Source organism: Zootoca vivipara, chromosome 11, assembly GCF_963506605.1.
Source record: "Zootoca vivipara chromosome 11, rZooViv1.1, whole genome shotgun sequence".
Taxonomy (NCBI): Eukaryota; Metazoa; Chordata; class Lepidosauria; order Squamata; family Lacertidae; genus Zootoca; species Zootoca vivipara.
The window spans coordinates 11,152,193-11,167,535 of record NC_083286.1 but is presented as its reverse complement, the minus strand read 5'-3'; the positions used below and the strand labels follow the sequence as shown (position 1 = coordinate 11,167,535).

The 15,343-nt window shown below is 39.8% G+C and overlaps 1 protein-coding gene across 2 annotated transcripts in view; it reads right to left on the bottom strand.

Annotated features, from left to right (window-relative positions):
• Window positions 1-2,182: 2,182 nt before the first annotated feature.
• The window catches only part of SPIN1 (spindlin 1), a 45,581-nt gene continuing 32,420 nt past the window's right edge, over window positions 2,183-15,343 (bottom strand). The window contains exons 3-7 of one of the 2 annotated variants that reach the window (XM_060280119.1): window positions 14,360-14,459; window positions 11,453-11,501; window positions 8,310-8,563; window positions 7,030-7,263; window positions 2,183-5,763 (exon numbers count right to left, since the gene is read on the bottom strand). In XM_060280119.1, coding sequence (XP_060136102.1) covers window positions 5,564-5,763; window positions 7,030-7,263; window positions 8,310-8,563; window positions 11,453-11,475 — 711 coding nt within the window. In that variant the 5' untranslated portion in view covers window positions 11,476-11,501; window positions 14,360-14,459 and the 3' untranslated portion in view covers window positions 2,183-5,563. The remainder of the gene's footprint in view (window positions 5,764-7,029; window positions 7,264-8,309; window positions 8,564-11,452; window positions 11,502-14,359; window positions 14,460-15,343) is intronic. The other variant, XM_035099796.2, reaches the window with a different exon arrangement.

Below are 15,343 nucleotides of genomic sequence, written 5' to 3'. Positions count from 1 at the left end.
TTTTGCCTTTCAAGTTTAAAACACGTAGCCTCAGTAAGACGCACAAAGAGCCCAGATAGAACTCTTCCTTCCTTTATGTACCTTGGCAACAGTGATGGATAACCTATGCCAGCATTATTGTTATTTTGCGTTTATTTCCCACCTTTTCATCCAGGGGGCATGCATATTGCAGAGATATTCTGGCTACACAATCTGAAGTTTTTGCATGCCCTACCCATCCTCATCCGTGCTAGCGAGAGGAGGCATCGTCGTAGTTCAAGGACATATGCCGGTCAGGCAAAGACCCCCCAGGAGAAGTGCAGAGCAGGGTTGGTGAGGCCATGGCCCATGGAGAATTGTTGCTTGGGTCCCAAAGGCATGGGAAGCAACGTTTGGGTCCCAGGCCTGCAGTTTTCCACCGCTTCTTTGCAGCTCAGAAAACGGGTTCAACATCTTCTGGAGAAGACCCGCATTCTGTAAAGTTACACTTGAGACACGGGTAAAGGACTTTTGGCAGCCACACCCAGGGCGGATCGACACTCATGGTTTGCAACGTTAAGGGTCAAGGAATGGTTTTCATAGCACAGATGGGAGACATAACATCCTGCTTTTAACATTCATAATGTGTTATTAAAATGTGACACCATAGGGCCCTGCAGAGGAACCAGCAGCAGGGAAATAAAGTGCCTTCAATTTTCAGGTATGTCCTGTGACATTGTAGGAGGATGTATCCAATATTGTTCTAATGACGTTAAAAAGATCAGTGTGGATTCAGCCCCAAGTACTTTGAGGGCCCTCCCTAGAGAGTCATCTTACCTCTCTTGTTGTGTTAATGTATAAGGGGGTTTCTGCTTGCAGAGGGAAAAGGGCAAGAAAGGGTTTAAGTTAGGTGTGCTTAATTTTGGGTGTTTTCGTCCTGCACCTGGTTAAGCATGAGAGCAACTTGGCAAAACTATAGACACCTGTGCTTGAGGCAAATTTGCTCTTGGGATGCTGCAATGAGACCGTTTGCTGCTGGAAGCTCAGAATATTACAACTGTAGGTATCCTATATAAGCTGCAGACCTGAACATGATCAGCAAAGGGACTGACCCTACCTAGAACTGTCTGGTGTTTTTCTGTTCCATTGCCTTTTTCCCAGACAGGGACTTAAGACGGCTTACAAATAAAATAAGAACACCTAAAACATTTTTTAAAAAAACAATTAAACATTAATGGAATAAACATATATGTATCTACTAAAAATATTAAAATATATTTAGTTTATTTTGTTTCCCCCCCCTGGTTTGTTGTGATTGCCTTACACATCACTGGTGGAAGAGGTAAGATATAAGTATTTATAATTTATGAAATAAAACTGTCACATTAATGAGGGAGGGAGAGCATGTTTCAATGGGTAGGAAATGTTAAGTACTGTACTGGAAGACCATTACATGCATAATTGTTGTCTTTGCCAGCACATGCTACATGTCAAATTGGCAGGAAGAGGGACATTGTCATTTTCTCCAAAAGCTTTAGGAAGGGATCTAGTATGTCAACTTCTTCAGCTACTTAGAACAGTGGGACTAAGGTAAATCCTAGCGTAAGTGACAGCCAGATATCAAACTCGAATTACTTGCATGTAAATTCTATTGAAATCATCTTGTATTTAGGATTCTTTACAGATACTTTGCCTTACCCCTGCCACTCAAGAAGTCTTTCAGTTTTAAAAGGCAAAATTGGATATATTTTGAAATTTTGAAGGACCATGATTGATACATGAAAGTTGTATGCTATTAGTCATCACCATATTCAACAGTTTTTTATCAGGCATTCAAAGCAAATATTGTAATTTCTGAAATTTGCTTTCCAAGGCCACTACTTCTAAATTCTGGATAAAGTGTATATACAGGGGACAGTATACCAAAATATTTTGGGGGAAGTACTTACCTTACTTCCTTAGATGTTGTCCTTTTGGTTTTTGGGGGTTGAAAGTACAATAAAGCTGTTTCAATGCCAAAGAATTCTATCCATTTTAAATGGATGATTCTAAAGTTACAATTCTTGGCCAAAAGTATTGCCCGATAAGCATAGCTGCTTAGGCAAGTCTATATCAGCATAAATGCTCATTGTTTAAATAATTTTAATTATAAAAATGGAAAAAAATCCTATTCAGTTTTAAACACATCACTACATTTGCCTTATGAGAACAAGATTTACAGTCGTAAGTTGCACATAAAGGGTTTATTTTAAATGTTTTAAGGATAGAGTTACATCATAATTATAAAAATTACTTACAGAATTAAGTAACAGATTTAAAGTGTTTATACTTCTAAATGCAGAGAACAGGGAACTGTCTACATTGTTAAAAAATAAAAAAAATGAAACCAAGCTCTAGAGATGAAGTCATTTACCTAATTTTAAAGTGTGAACATGAAGACCTTTGAACTATACACATACCAAGAACCATCCAAATTGCACTAATGATGTAAAATACAAAAAAGCACAGCATTTCCAAGGAACCACAAATCATCGAAGCTTTTTCTCTTTTTTTGGGTTCTCTGAAATGGTTGCAATTAATGTATCTCTGGAGAAGCCTTTATTTTTCAAATGTACCAATTTAAGAAGGCTAAGCAATTCAGTGAAAAAAGGCTTTTTCCATCATTATTTGGGGAGGGGGAGTGTCGTAATATGATTCTACTTCAACTTAATTTAGGATTTGGCACAAAAAAGCATACTGTTGAATTTTATTGGTTTTTTATTTCATTTTGAGCAAAGTACATGGTCCCTTCAAACGCTGCTTGACACATACAACTGGAAAGTTACCTCCTGTTGGCACTATGTTTGCCTCACCAGTGCATTTATCCTACTAACCACCATTAAAAACAGCACAATAAGCAAATTCACAAAGAACACAAAATTAAAAAAAACCCTGAAACTAAAAACCTAAACATTTTTTAAACATGCAACTTTTAAGTTTGTTACATTGAACATTCTACCTTCTAAGCATGCAAAAAAGGGGTGGTCTGCATTTTAAGTTTGTCTTTTTAAAATTTTACAGGGCAGCCTGACATCACGCAAAACACACAATATACAATACTACAGCAGGTAAATGGAGAGAAAGGCCAGTAACTTTTTATACACAGATCCATAGCTTGTGCCACCACAAGCCCCGTGATAACTGGGAAAATCATGTTGAACCCCTAAGAAAAGGAACCAACATTTAGTTACCAGGGTAACAAGCACTACATGCAGATCTGAAACGTGAGCCTAAAACAAAGCCCAAAGCAGATTGGCAGGGAGTAGAATCAAGTCTCAAGCCTCAAAAAAAGGTGGATTAAGCTATCAAAAAAGCAGACAATGTGGACACTTTAAAAACCATAAAATTTATACAGAATATAGATCACTCTCAACTGGCAGAATGTGGTGTATTGGAGAAAACCTCCACTTGCAAGCTCTTTGAATGCAACATTTTCTGTCTACCTAATCCTCAGCAATCCTTGAGGCACACCTTGGATTCACTGTTAACGTAGCCCACAATTCAAAGTACTATGTTTTATGTATCTTGTGTGTGGGTGCAATACACTCACTCATTCTTGTGCCACAAATATTAACTTGGGCTCATGGAGCCAGGCTCAGCTTTGAGATTTACATGCAGGACTCTAAAGAGTCAATAGAAAACATACAGATCTGCAGAATGAAGGAGGAAACAAAACAAACAAACAAACAAACAAACAAAAAAACCCACTGGGTTGCAAATCTGCTCACTTGGTTCAAGAACACAGGAACATTTATGACTCAGGTACTTAGGGCTTCAGGACTGCATTTGAGAAGCTCTTCATGGAAAAGACTACAGCCTGCCTTGGGGTTGCCCATGATGAAATACTGTACACAATGCAACAGCAGCGATGGGACAGGAAAAGTTTAAGATACTGTATTTATACGGTATTTATTACCATTAAAGAGCATTAATGAGGCACAAGCCTTAAGGCTACAATATGAAATCAGGCAAAATTAAAAAAGGAAGTTTAAACCACATGGAGTTTAATATGTAGACCCACACCCGAGGTAATTTGGACCTCAAAAGGCTGATCAGCAACACTCGTTTGTTTGTTTTTTACCTCCTAGCTATATATAAACAATGGTGCTTGCTTCTCATTTACATGTGCAAAGCAGACTGCAATGCCCTGCTTCAGCTTTGCTGCTGTTTGATATTTTCCCACTGATTACTTTAAAAAGCTGCCACACCAATCTACTACCTTACAAATTAAAAAAAGAAAAAAGAAAGAATAGGGGGGAGAGAGAAAGAGAAAGAGAGAGAGAGAGAGAGGAGGAGAAGAAGAAAATTTTGTGGCTGTGGGCTGCTTATTTACATCCACAATCTGCTGCAGATGACTGGACCACGGAGACTGCCTAGCTTTTGTTAGGCAGTACCCCCACTAGCATGCAGAACCCCAGTGTCCTTTTAACGAAGTTCACGTTAAAACAGCATACTTCAAGCAAAATACAACGTACAGCACAAAAGGCGACAACAGGTTTGAGTTTGTATAATGTCTTGTCTGGGTAAACCCCAAGAAGAAAGGCCAGAAAAAGGGGGGGGGGAGTAGGTGCCTTCCTGAACAAAACACAGTAAAATGAGAAGGAATGCAGCAGATCAAAGTAGAAGGCAACAAATGATTTTCCTCCTCTGCAACACAAGCCTTTAATGTACGAGGACTCTTCTCTTGTGAGGTTTGTCTTTACACGTAACAGATTTAAGTCCACACACAAGAATCTAGGTTGCTAGTTTTGATACTGAGACACCCAGTAGTTGCTGCGGAGTATTTAACATTAACATGAAGTTCTAGACTGCTAGGGCACCAAGCACCTGGATTCTGCTAAAAGTTAACAAAACAAAAAAAAGGCCTACGACATTGAGAACTGAAGGCATCCTTGCTTTGAATGTTTTGACCAGGTCCTACAGTTGCAAATATGGGCTCTTACTCTGCATTCAGCTGCATTACATGTCTGCCATGTTCTATTTTCCTGCAACTAAAATGTACAAAATTCTCATGTGATAGTAGCTCAACAGTTAACCTGAACACAGTACACCGATGTTAAATTGGGTTAGGCACTCCTTAACACTGCTTTAAACATAGTATAGTCATCTTTGCCCCAAACCCTGTGAAAACAAGGACTGCCAGACAAGAAAACTTAATACATACATGAAAGTAATAATATCAAGCTAGACTTGCATGTGGCAGTTGAATAGTTATGTGAGACGGTGAGGGAAAGTTATATTTGGGGAGTGGGGGGAAATCAGATTAATGATTATGTTGCTGGATCCACTTTACACAGCTTGAATTTGCAGCTGCCGTTCTCTCTAACTTCATCCACATACCCACCAGAAGACTTCCTCCAAGAAAGGGAGTTCCCTTACACAAAATGTGTCATGTTCACATAAAAGTCTATTTGTATAGTTCACAATGGAATAGTTTTCCTGGCAGAGATTGTGGGCTCGCAGGGACATTTAAGCTTTCAAATAAACTGGAAAGCACTTAAGTCTTTGTGTCTACAAATTTTACATTGAAGTTCCACAAGTTTGGCAAAAGTTTGCATGGTGGTGTCTAAGATGTCTTCACCAAATCATAGACATAAATATGGAAATCATCATCAAACTTGATGAAATAGACTGAGGGTTTGGCTTCCACCTGATGAATGACCATGCCAGTCCTTTTTGAGCCATCTTCTTTGGCATATTCCACTTGTTTCCCCACTAGGCTGTCCACAACTTCGCCAGGCTCCCGTTCTGCTGGAGGTGAATCATCTGTGAACACAACGTTTGAGTTAAAATGCAGCAGAATTTTATAGAACAGATGCTCATAGTCGGCTCACCGAGTAATAGTTTACTAAGTGCTTCAACAATTAAATGTTCATGGCAATGTATTTCGGATCACAATGGTTTTGTCTTCTAACCCAGGGAAAATAAACAACTGGATATAAATATCTGATATTCCTCTTATCCAGTTTGTCTCCATTTCACAGTAACCATCTTAAATACAGATTATGGTAAGGACAGACAGAATGACTGTTGCATATTCCTGGAGGTTTATCAGCTGTTGGCTATACTACTGATTTGACTACATATCAACCTGTTCAGATGAGTCGTTAAGCTGCACATTTAACCTGAATTAAAAGCAAGTCTAAGTTGGAATGTGAAAGCCATGCTGAAGTTTCTTTGCCTGTTCATTTATATTTGCTCTACAACATGTTCCAAGTATCAGAACCCACAAAGTATTTTTTTTTTTAAAAAAAACTTTTGTAGTTGGTGCTGTTGAGCATTACAGTATCAGTTAGAATAACTCCCTCAAAATCTTATCTTCCTAGACTCCAAATAGTCAATTAAGGGAAAAAGTTAGTATGGTAAGCCTAGCATTTCTGGGATCTCCTCCAAACCTCAAATTGCCTCAAATAGTACTTCTTTTGGCCTTATGCTCCACAACAAAGGAGATCGCTTTATAAATAACCCTTTAAAAGCAAGAATAGGAAAGGGTGCCTTTTCCGTCACCTCTTCCAGGTTGGACGATCACACTGTAATTAGGCACCACAAAATACTCGTCAGAAGCCTGCAGAATACCACTTCAGACATACTGTTTATGTCAGTGGCTCCATAGAACTGAGGGTCAAACCCAACAGCTCACGATCAATTCCTGAACCACGATTTGTAGCTAAAAGAAATCATGACAGGTTGAGTGACCAGATTCTCATGTAGCGCTAAGCCAAGCCATGACTTGGCGCAAACCTTCATGTTCCACAACTGATGATCCCAGCTGCAGCATTATTCCACCAATCCTGTTGCTGTGCTACTTGGGGCTAAGCAATGGTTTGGTTTAGTGTTAAAGCCAAACCATGGCTCATAGTTTGTCTCACTGCAAACTTCACTGTAGCTGAAGCTTTTTCTTGGTTTGTCTCACTTCAAACAACAAGTGGCAAACAGTGCTCCAATTCTTCTACAAACTCTCAATGCTCAATGTCAGACATTTTAATCGTATTTTATTTCTTTACATAGAGGATCAAATACTGGTCAACTTACTGGAATCAGGCATAATACGGAGATCACCTTCTTTATAGTCATCTAAGAGCTGGTACATGTACAAGACAGGATCCTTCTCATAGGTAATATAAAACCATGTGTTCATTATTGGTGCCCGAGCCAAGACCATTCCCCTCCACTCATCTTTTGAACCATCTTCAGTTTCAAACATATGCTCCACTGCTTTGCCAATCATTGTGTCTGCCAGGTGGGCATCACTGATTCGAGACGAAGCTGGAAGAGAAACACCAATATCTGATTAACATTTTGGTAGAAGCATGGCTACTACATCTTAAAGGAGGCCAGGAAAATAGTGTGCCTAATGCAAGACTAAAGGTATTGCCCTGAATTCAAAGCTACATCATTCTTCTGGTTTAATCCACACTGAGGTATAGGTTTTTTCCTATCCATGACTACATGTGGAACAATTTCTAACCATGGCATCCATATGTCCCCCTATTTCAACCATTATCCTTTGGAAACTAAAGGGCACAATTCTAATTAGACACACCAAGATAAACTCAGGCACCATGTACTGAATAAGCCTCTGTTTTTCCTGCTTTTTATGAAGTGGTCTCTAGTCATAATAAAATTGATAATCTTTAAGGTGTCCTAACGATCTCTGTTGTTGTTTTTAAGAGATAACGATATTGAGAGAGTGGCCAAAGTCCCTTTACTGAATTTTTAACATTATGGGAAACATGGATACCATTGTCCTATTTCTAAGATACTTACTGCCAACTAAGAGAGGCAAATGTTAGCAATGTGACAACATGGTATTTTATTAAAATGGAAAATGCATGCATAAGCCCTAGGGAGCACTGACAGTGGCTCACTGGATTTTATTTATTTATTTGCAGGGTGGGTTAGGCTGAGAGGTCGTGACTGGCCCAAGGTCACCCAGTGAGCTTCATGGCAAAGTGGGGATTTTAACCCTGGTTCCCCAGATCCTATCTCTAACCACACCACCACAATGGATCCTGGTCCCTGTATTCATTATTTTAAAAGGTTGAATAAATATTAAATTAATGGGGGGGGGGGAGAGCACATCACTTCTAACCATGTTCTGGGAATTAGTCAAAACCTTCCTTTTAGCTTGTATTGGCTTTAATTCGCTGATGTAATGCTGTTCTCAATGGTTCTTTGGGGGTTTAAAATATTTTTGAAATTGATCATTTTAAATTTATTGTGAGCTACCTTGAGTTTTTTTATTGGAATGAAACTTGGGGTATATGGGACTTAAATAACACACACAAATTCAGCCCCATTGAGACACTTACCAACTCTATCTGGAAGGACTTCGAGTGCTGAAACCCTTTCGTCTTTGTGCAGTTCTAGTCCATAGACACAATCAAATCCATCATATTTGATAAGGTAGAGGGAGGGATTTACAGGAACCTGGTCTAGGACAGTGCCTTTCCATTGTGTCACGGGTCCACTCCCTTCTTTCCATCCATGCTGTATTCTGCAGCCTACAATATTTCTTCTAGGTTGCGACATTGGTTTGCTTGGTCCCACGTTGTTTCGATGCTTTCTGTGTTTATAGATACACAAGCATAACTATTAAAGCATTAAATAGTTTATAGAATGAAGCCACCTCAAAGTGAGAGGAGATTTAAACCAAGCTTATTTTCAGGGTGTGCCCAGGCATGTTTGACCTCCCCTTCTGAATTGTGGCATCCTAAGTGAATGGTATTGCTGCCCCCTCTCCTGCCTGAGGTTTCCAGATACAGCCACGTTTCGTATTTCCAGAATTGGTCCAGAACCCACAGAAGCAACAGTGGATCTGGGAGCAATCCATGAATACTTCCGTTCTAACTAAGAGCTATAGTTTAGCCAAAGAAACCAGGGCAATGGCACCAGAAATATGGAATTTGATCACCACTCCTCAATACTTTTAAGACCCATCTTTTCACCAAGACCTGTAGAAGTTAACTGTGACCTGGGTTGTAGAACTGGAACTGTAATCATTAGCATTTTGCTGGCTGTTTGTTAGCTTTTGATAAATGTTTTGAAGGAAATTTATGTTTAAGTGCTTTAAATGGCTCTAATAATATAGTTTGAAGTGTGCATGATGCACACGAAAGCTCGTACCAAAATTAAAACTTAGTTGGTCTTTAAGGTGCTACTGAAGGAATTTTTTTTAATGTTGATATATAGTTTGTAAATCACTTTGGAGACATATTTTGCCTGAAAAGTAGTCTAAGTCAAACACATATATGGCAGCTTATTTCTTAACACTCATTTTCATATTGTGTTTTTTTGCTCACCAGTGCCTACAGAGCTGCAAATGCGTGTACGCCTTACCGATTAATAAATGTGTACATATCTGTCTGTATATTCTCTGAAACATTCCAGAAACGTTTTTCATATTTTGATTTGCTGTTTTGTAGTTTATGAAAATGTTTATTTTTATACTGGTAGTCTTAAACTGCTAATAAATTATGTGAGAAAATATTTTCTAGTAGAGTCTGTACTCTTCGCTATCCCCAAAGCTTCAGCACAGATCTTTCCAAACTGTGTGTCGCGACACATTAGTGTGCCGGCTGCAGAGTGCAAGTGTGTCGAGTGAATGCTCCCCGCACTCCTCCCAGGGCTAGAAAGGGGTTAATTTAACTTCTGGTTTGCTAGTAAAACTGAATTGCTGTGTTGTGAAATGATCCACGTCTAAAAAGTGTGTCACCAATATGAAAAGTTTGGAAAGCTCTGCTGTAGCATAGCCCTTCTTTTGCCCACCTGGTGAGAAAGGGGGTGTGACCCAAAGTGACATGGAGCTGCTTTGCCTCATGCAAGAAAGCTTCTCCCTCCCCAGTTTTCAGCAGAATCTTCCAAGAGATTTCTCTCTTACGCTGGGGAACCATCTGGAGCAGCCGTTATGCTTGTGTGGCAGCAGCCAGGGGTTTTGAAGGAATTGGCCACCCTAGTGTGCCTGAATGGAGGTTCCTTTCTATGAGCATATGGGACTTGAGATCCAAGCCACAGCGAAACAGATAAAGAGCTACTAAAGGCAAGTTTTATTATGAAATGCTTAATAACCGAAAAAGCCTTAACTAATCAGACAAGTCCTAAGGCCAAGTTTATACAGGAGTATGGAAAATTTCAATTATGCTATTTCCTTTTAGTTCTACTAAATTCCAAAATATTTCTACTGCACTTTTATATTATATTTCAAACGTGAACTAATTGTTTATTTATTTAATTTCCACGCCACCCTTCATTCAAGGATCACAGGGAAGTTTACAATACAAAAAATACATTAACATAGTAACAAACAAAAACAGTACCACCACCAACCCGTTTAAAAGGGGGTGGAGAAGAGTAACGTTTTCACCTGGCGCCTAAAGATCTGCATTGAAGGCATCAGGCGAACCTCCCTGTGGAAAGCATTACACAAACGGGGAGCCACAGAAGGCCTGTTATCATGTTGCTGCCCAGCACATCTCTTGTGGAAGGGACACATGAAGAAGGGCTTCAGCTAATGATTGCAGGGTCCATGTCAGTCCATGAGGAGAGGTGGTCCTTGAGATACTGCGGTCCTGAGCAGTTTACAACTTTAGAGGTCAAAACCAGCACTTTGAATTGGGCTCAGAAACTAATTTGCAACCAGTGCAGTCAGGTCAGGATTGGTGTTATACGCTTAAACTGTCCTGCCCTGGTAAGCATTCTGGTTGACGAATTCTACACCAGCTGAGGTTTCCGAACCATCGTCAGAGACAGCCCTACATATAATACTTTGCAGTAAACTAACCTAGAGGTTACCAGAGCATAGACAACAGAAGCTGTAAATGAGAATTAACAGGGCCCCCTGTCTCTTTCTCGACAGAACTCATCATGCAAAGTAACCAAAGTAGTTTCTGGGCCAAAACCCAGACTGAAATAGATCTAGAAAATGGGTTTCCTCCACCAGCACCTGGATCTGGTCCAGGACCACCCGCTGTCATTGGTGTGTATTTTCACAATTGAAACATAATAGTGGAGCCAAAAAAAGGATCCAAAATCTTGGCTGTGGAACATTTGTGTCCTGAGGCTTGAAGCACATCTTAGGATACTGCAGTTTAGAGGTTTGATTTTTCATAGATGTTGCATGAATGGCAACATCTCATTTGAGTGAGGACTCTGCAAGCTCAAGCTGATGTACTGGTATCAGATATTTTTTGGTTCCGGGGCCCAAGGAAAGTTCTACAGGTGTCCTTGGTTTCTGAAATTCCATTTGTTACTTTCAAGACCTCTGACTTTGTACAGAAACAGTTACTGAGTGCTGCACATGTTGGGGCTGCAAGCCCATTGACCTTCACTAGAATTTCTGGGAACAGAAAATTCACACAGCTGATGTAACAAAATGCCTTTGTAAAGTGGACACAAAAATACAGTCCTCACAGAAAGCTGCCAAGCATGGGATTTTAAGAATTACCAAGCCACTTACTTGTGGGAAGCTCTCTTCTTCATCACGCTGGCAGACACACCTGCATGCCCTACAAGGAAGATGTCAACAGTGACTAAGTCACCAGGAACAGGTGTCTGAAGTTTTAACCTCACAGGCTTAATTGTTATTTCATGCAGCATTTGTTTACTGTATTGACATTCACTTTAACACACCACACCAGGCATCCCCAAACTTCGGCCCTCCAGATGTTTTGGACTACAATTCCCATCATCCCTGACCACTAGTCCTGTTAGCTAGGGATCATGGGAGTTGTAGGCCAAAACATCTGGAGGGCCGCAGTTTGGGGATGCCTGCACCACACGGACCAAACCTATTAAAAACGCTAACAGAAATGAATTGCATCCACCCTGTTCAACCAAGCTTCATGCCACAGATGGGAAGCCTCGAGGACTAATCAGACCTGCCATGCCTCTTAAATGTGGCCCAGAAGCCCATTTCCCCCTGATAATGCCCACCTTATTTTAAGGATTGCAAATTGTTCTATTTTTAATGCTGTATTCTAATTTTGTATCCCAATCTGGGACCTTAGGATGAAGAGGGGTGGGGTTTGTCAATAAATAAGACCAATAAATAATGACAACCACCTGTCGCTCATCTGATGTGATGATATCAGATATGGGACAGGTAAAGCTACAGCTGCAAAGGAAGAACCAGGAGCCTTATTGTGTGCTTCTGAATGGTTACTTTGCAAGCACAGCTCGCATTCAGTGCTGTGCAAATTTGGCAGGGAAGGCAAGCAAGCTGCACTTGTATCCACTCAAAAGCTCCTGAGTGGATATGACCCTGGCAGAAAGCAGTGCAACTAGCATTTAGTGCCAAATTTAAATAGCCCTGAATGCACGCTGTGCTTGCAAACCACACTGCATCCTTTGCAAGCAGTACTTATATTTGGCATCAAATGCAAGCTGTGCTGCTTTTCTGCCAGGGCTTTTTATCCACTTGAGACTTGCTGAGCAGATCCAAGCGCAGCTTGCATTTGGTGCCAAATTTAACCAGCAGTGTTTCAGCCAGGACTGGATTCATGGAAAGTCAGCTGATGGGATGGTGTGCAGCCCTCCAGCCAAAATTGCTTCTTTGCCCACTTTAAGTCATCATAGGTAAGTGCTTAATGCCACCAAAACCAAGTTCAGTCACCTTAGGTGTTCGATTACTGAGTTAGGCTGGCCTGGGGTACAGAAACAGAAGAGAGATGCTGAGTGTGGTGGTACAGACCATTCTTATCAGTTTATTACCCATGCATCAGCAGATCCCAGGGCAGGTTACAACAACATAAAAATCAAAATTAAAAACAGTTAAAATGCACCATCTCTTTCATACACTGCACAATACGGAGAAAAATGCCAAACCTTGTTTATCACAGTTTCACATTCATCTGGCCACTGAGATAAGAACTGAAAACCCCCAGATACAGATCATATGTCACCCAATTATTAGCATGCAAAGGAAGTGTGCATCAGGCCTTGCTTCTGTCCAATTTATTGAGACCATCAATATGCTTTGCAACTTCAAGCATACTCAGAACTAGTACACTAGGAGACTCTTGACAAGGTGCCTTTTTTGCACAGTAGCTTTCCCACCGTTTCCCAGATTTGGTAACCATATTGCCCAAAGCCTGGCTATCAAAGGCTACACACACAGATGTTCGGAGATGAGGCACATCTTGTATCATAGACACAGGAAAAGCCCCTGATCTTTGTAAGATCAGGCCGATTAGCTATAAAAATTAGCTTCAAGACGGCCATATGTGCATATTCAAGGAAACCATTTGTGTGCCCTAGAGAGATGGATTACTCCCATTATCTCTCAAGACCAGTACTTTCAATCTATCCAATGTGTAGCATTGTGATAAGTGCCTGTCTAAATAGAAATATCTGCAACCCAATAGAGGCAGCATCATTGAAGAGGCAGCTTCAAAATTGAACTTTTTCATTGGCTGGAACCACACCTGCCCAGAGGTCAACAGTGTGAAATCAATAAGGGAATACTGACTTTCTGCCTAGTACCTTAGGTTTTTTGGGGGAACTGGCACACAGGCTGTCAGTGTAAAAATTTATAATTTTGGCTTCTTTTTTATAACTGCTACACTTGTTGATCCTTGTCTGGTTTTTTTTTGTGTGTTTTCTGAGCGAGGGAAATCCTCATACGCTGAACTATTACAGTTCTGCGAGATGATATGCATATGTTTTGATATTCAAGTAGTCTTTATTATTTATTATATCAACTTCCCAACTTTCTGCACACAGCACCCAAGGATAGTAAGAATAATTATTTTTTTTAAAGTCATTCTCCAATCTTCAATAAACTAAAAACTGCAGATAAAGCCAATCACGGGCACCTGAAGGCATTAATAAATAAATGATGAATGATAATATTAAGATGAACCCAGAAAATAAATAAGCTTGAAGACTTTTTGAGAGTGGGAGAGTAACAGACATGCACTCTGGGTACACTGTGTTAAGACCTTTACCCAAAAGTTATTCTTACTTGAGAGTAGAAATAATACCCTGCAGTGGCATCAAAACATATTTGTGGTAAAACCCAGAGGAAGATTCTTTTAGTTAAAAACTGAAGATCCTATTACAAAGAGGGTGATCACAAATCTTAATCTGAACAAGTTAATTAGTTCAGTGCTCCAGATGGAGCAGTCAGTCACTGATAGAAATCTTAGGTATATCTCTGACTTGTAATATTTTTTCAGTATTAACGAAACATGCAACAGCATCAAGGCTAGTGTTGTGAAGGACCCAGAACTTCTAGAAAAGTGCCGATGACACTCATGCTCTGTGCAAACGGATGCCTTGACATTAAATTCTCACAGTATTCTTTTCAAGACAAGACACTTATCTATGCTTTACGGATGGAAAAGTTTCAGACTAGAGAGCTCACCCTAGGTTGTGGAGTAGGAGTGGATATCAACTCAGATTTCCAACCTTGAGAATCAGCAAGCTGTTTTTCCTGTTGACTTATTAGAACTGAAGACTAGCAGCTGAATTAATGCACAAGATAGCAAGATGTTAAATTACATATAAATGAGGAAATCTTACTCATGTAGGAGGGGTTTCCACTGTTGCAATTATGGTAAATTTGTTTGGCAACAAATGATGCACCCAGGGGCTTCTCTTCACTATGCTTTGAAAGGGTCCAAATAATTGGGACATACCCCAATATAAACCAAAGGAACCAAGTTAATGCAATGTTCGTCCCCTACCTAGGCCTATTTCAGTTCTACTGTGATAGAAGCTTTAGAAGAAGTGTTTTCATTTTAAGTAGTTTCTGGAAAATTAGAACACCCAAGCATACATTCACTCCTCCCAGTTCACAACCCACCCACCTCGAAACATACACTTTAAATGCCAGCACATCACTAAAAGCTCCTTTGGTATCTTTGCTTACCATGTGTGCAACTTCCCCAACTTAAACTTGGTATCTAAAGGCAAAGCAATACTGTATATTTGCCTTAGCTCAACAAATATAGTGAATTTTGGAATTACTACTTCAATTCTGCACAAAGCAGTACTCTGATTCAGTTATTAGGAATGTTTTTTGTCAGCTACACCAAAACTAAACAACAGATTTACTGCCAAAGCACTCTAGTTAGCCTAAATTAATGCTGGACCAGTTTTTTGATAGATGAAGTAGCGAGTCTGCTATGTTCCACTACCAGGGTGGATTTGAGTTAAATCAAATCAATTTAAATCATGATTTAAATCATTAGTCAGTAAGATTTGATATAAATCATTTTTTTTACAGAAAGACTCATTCTTGCTGGTATCATCTTAATATTGACAACCAGAGGGAGGTTTCATTTTTGGAATAATGCATTTTCAGAGTAGTTTTTACAGTTATATCAAAAATTACTGATTTGGTTAT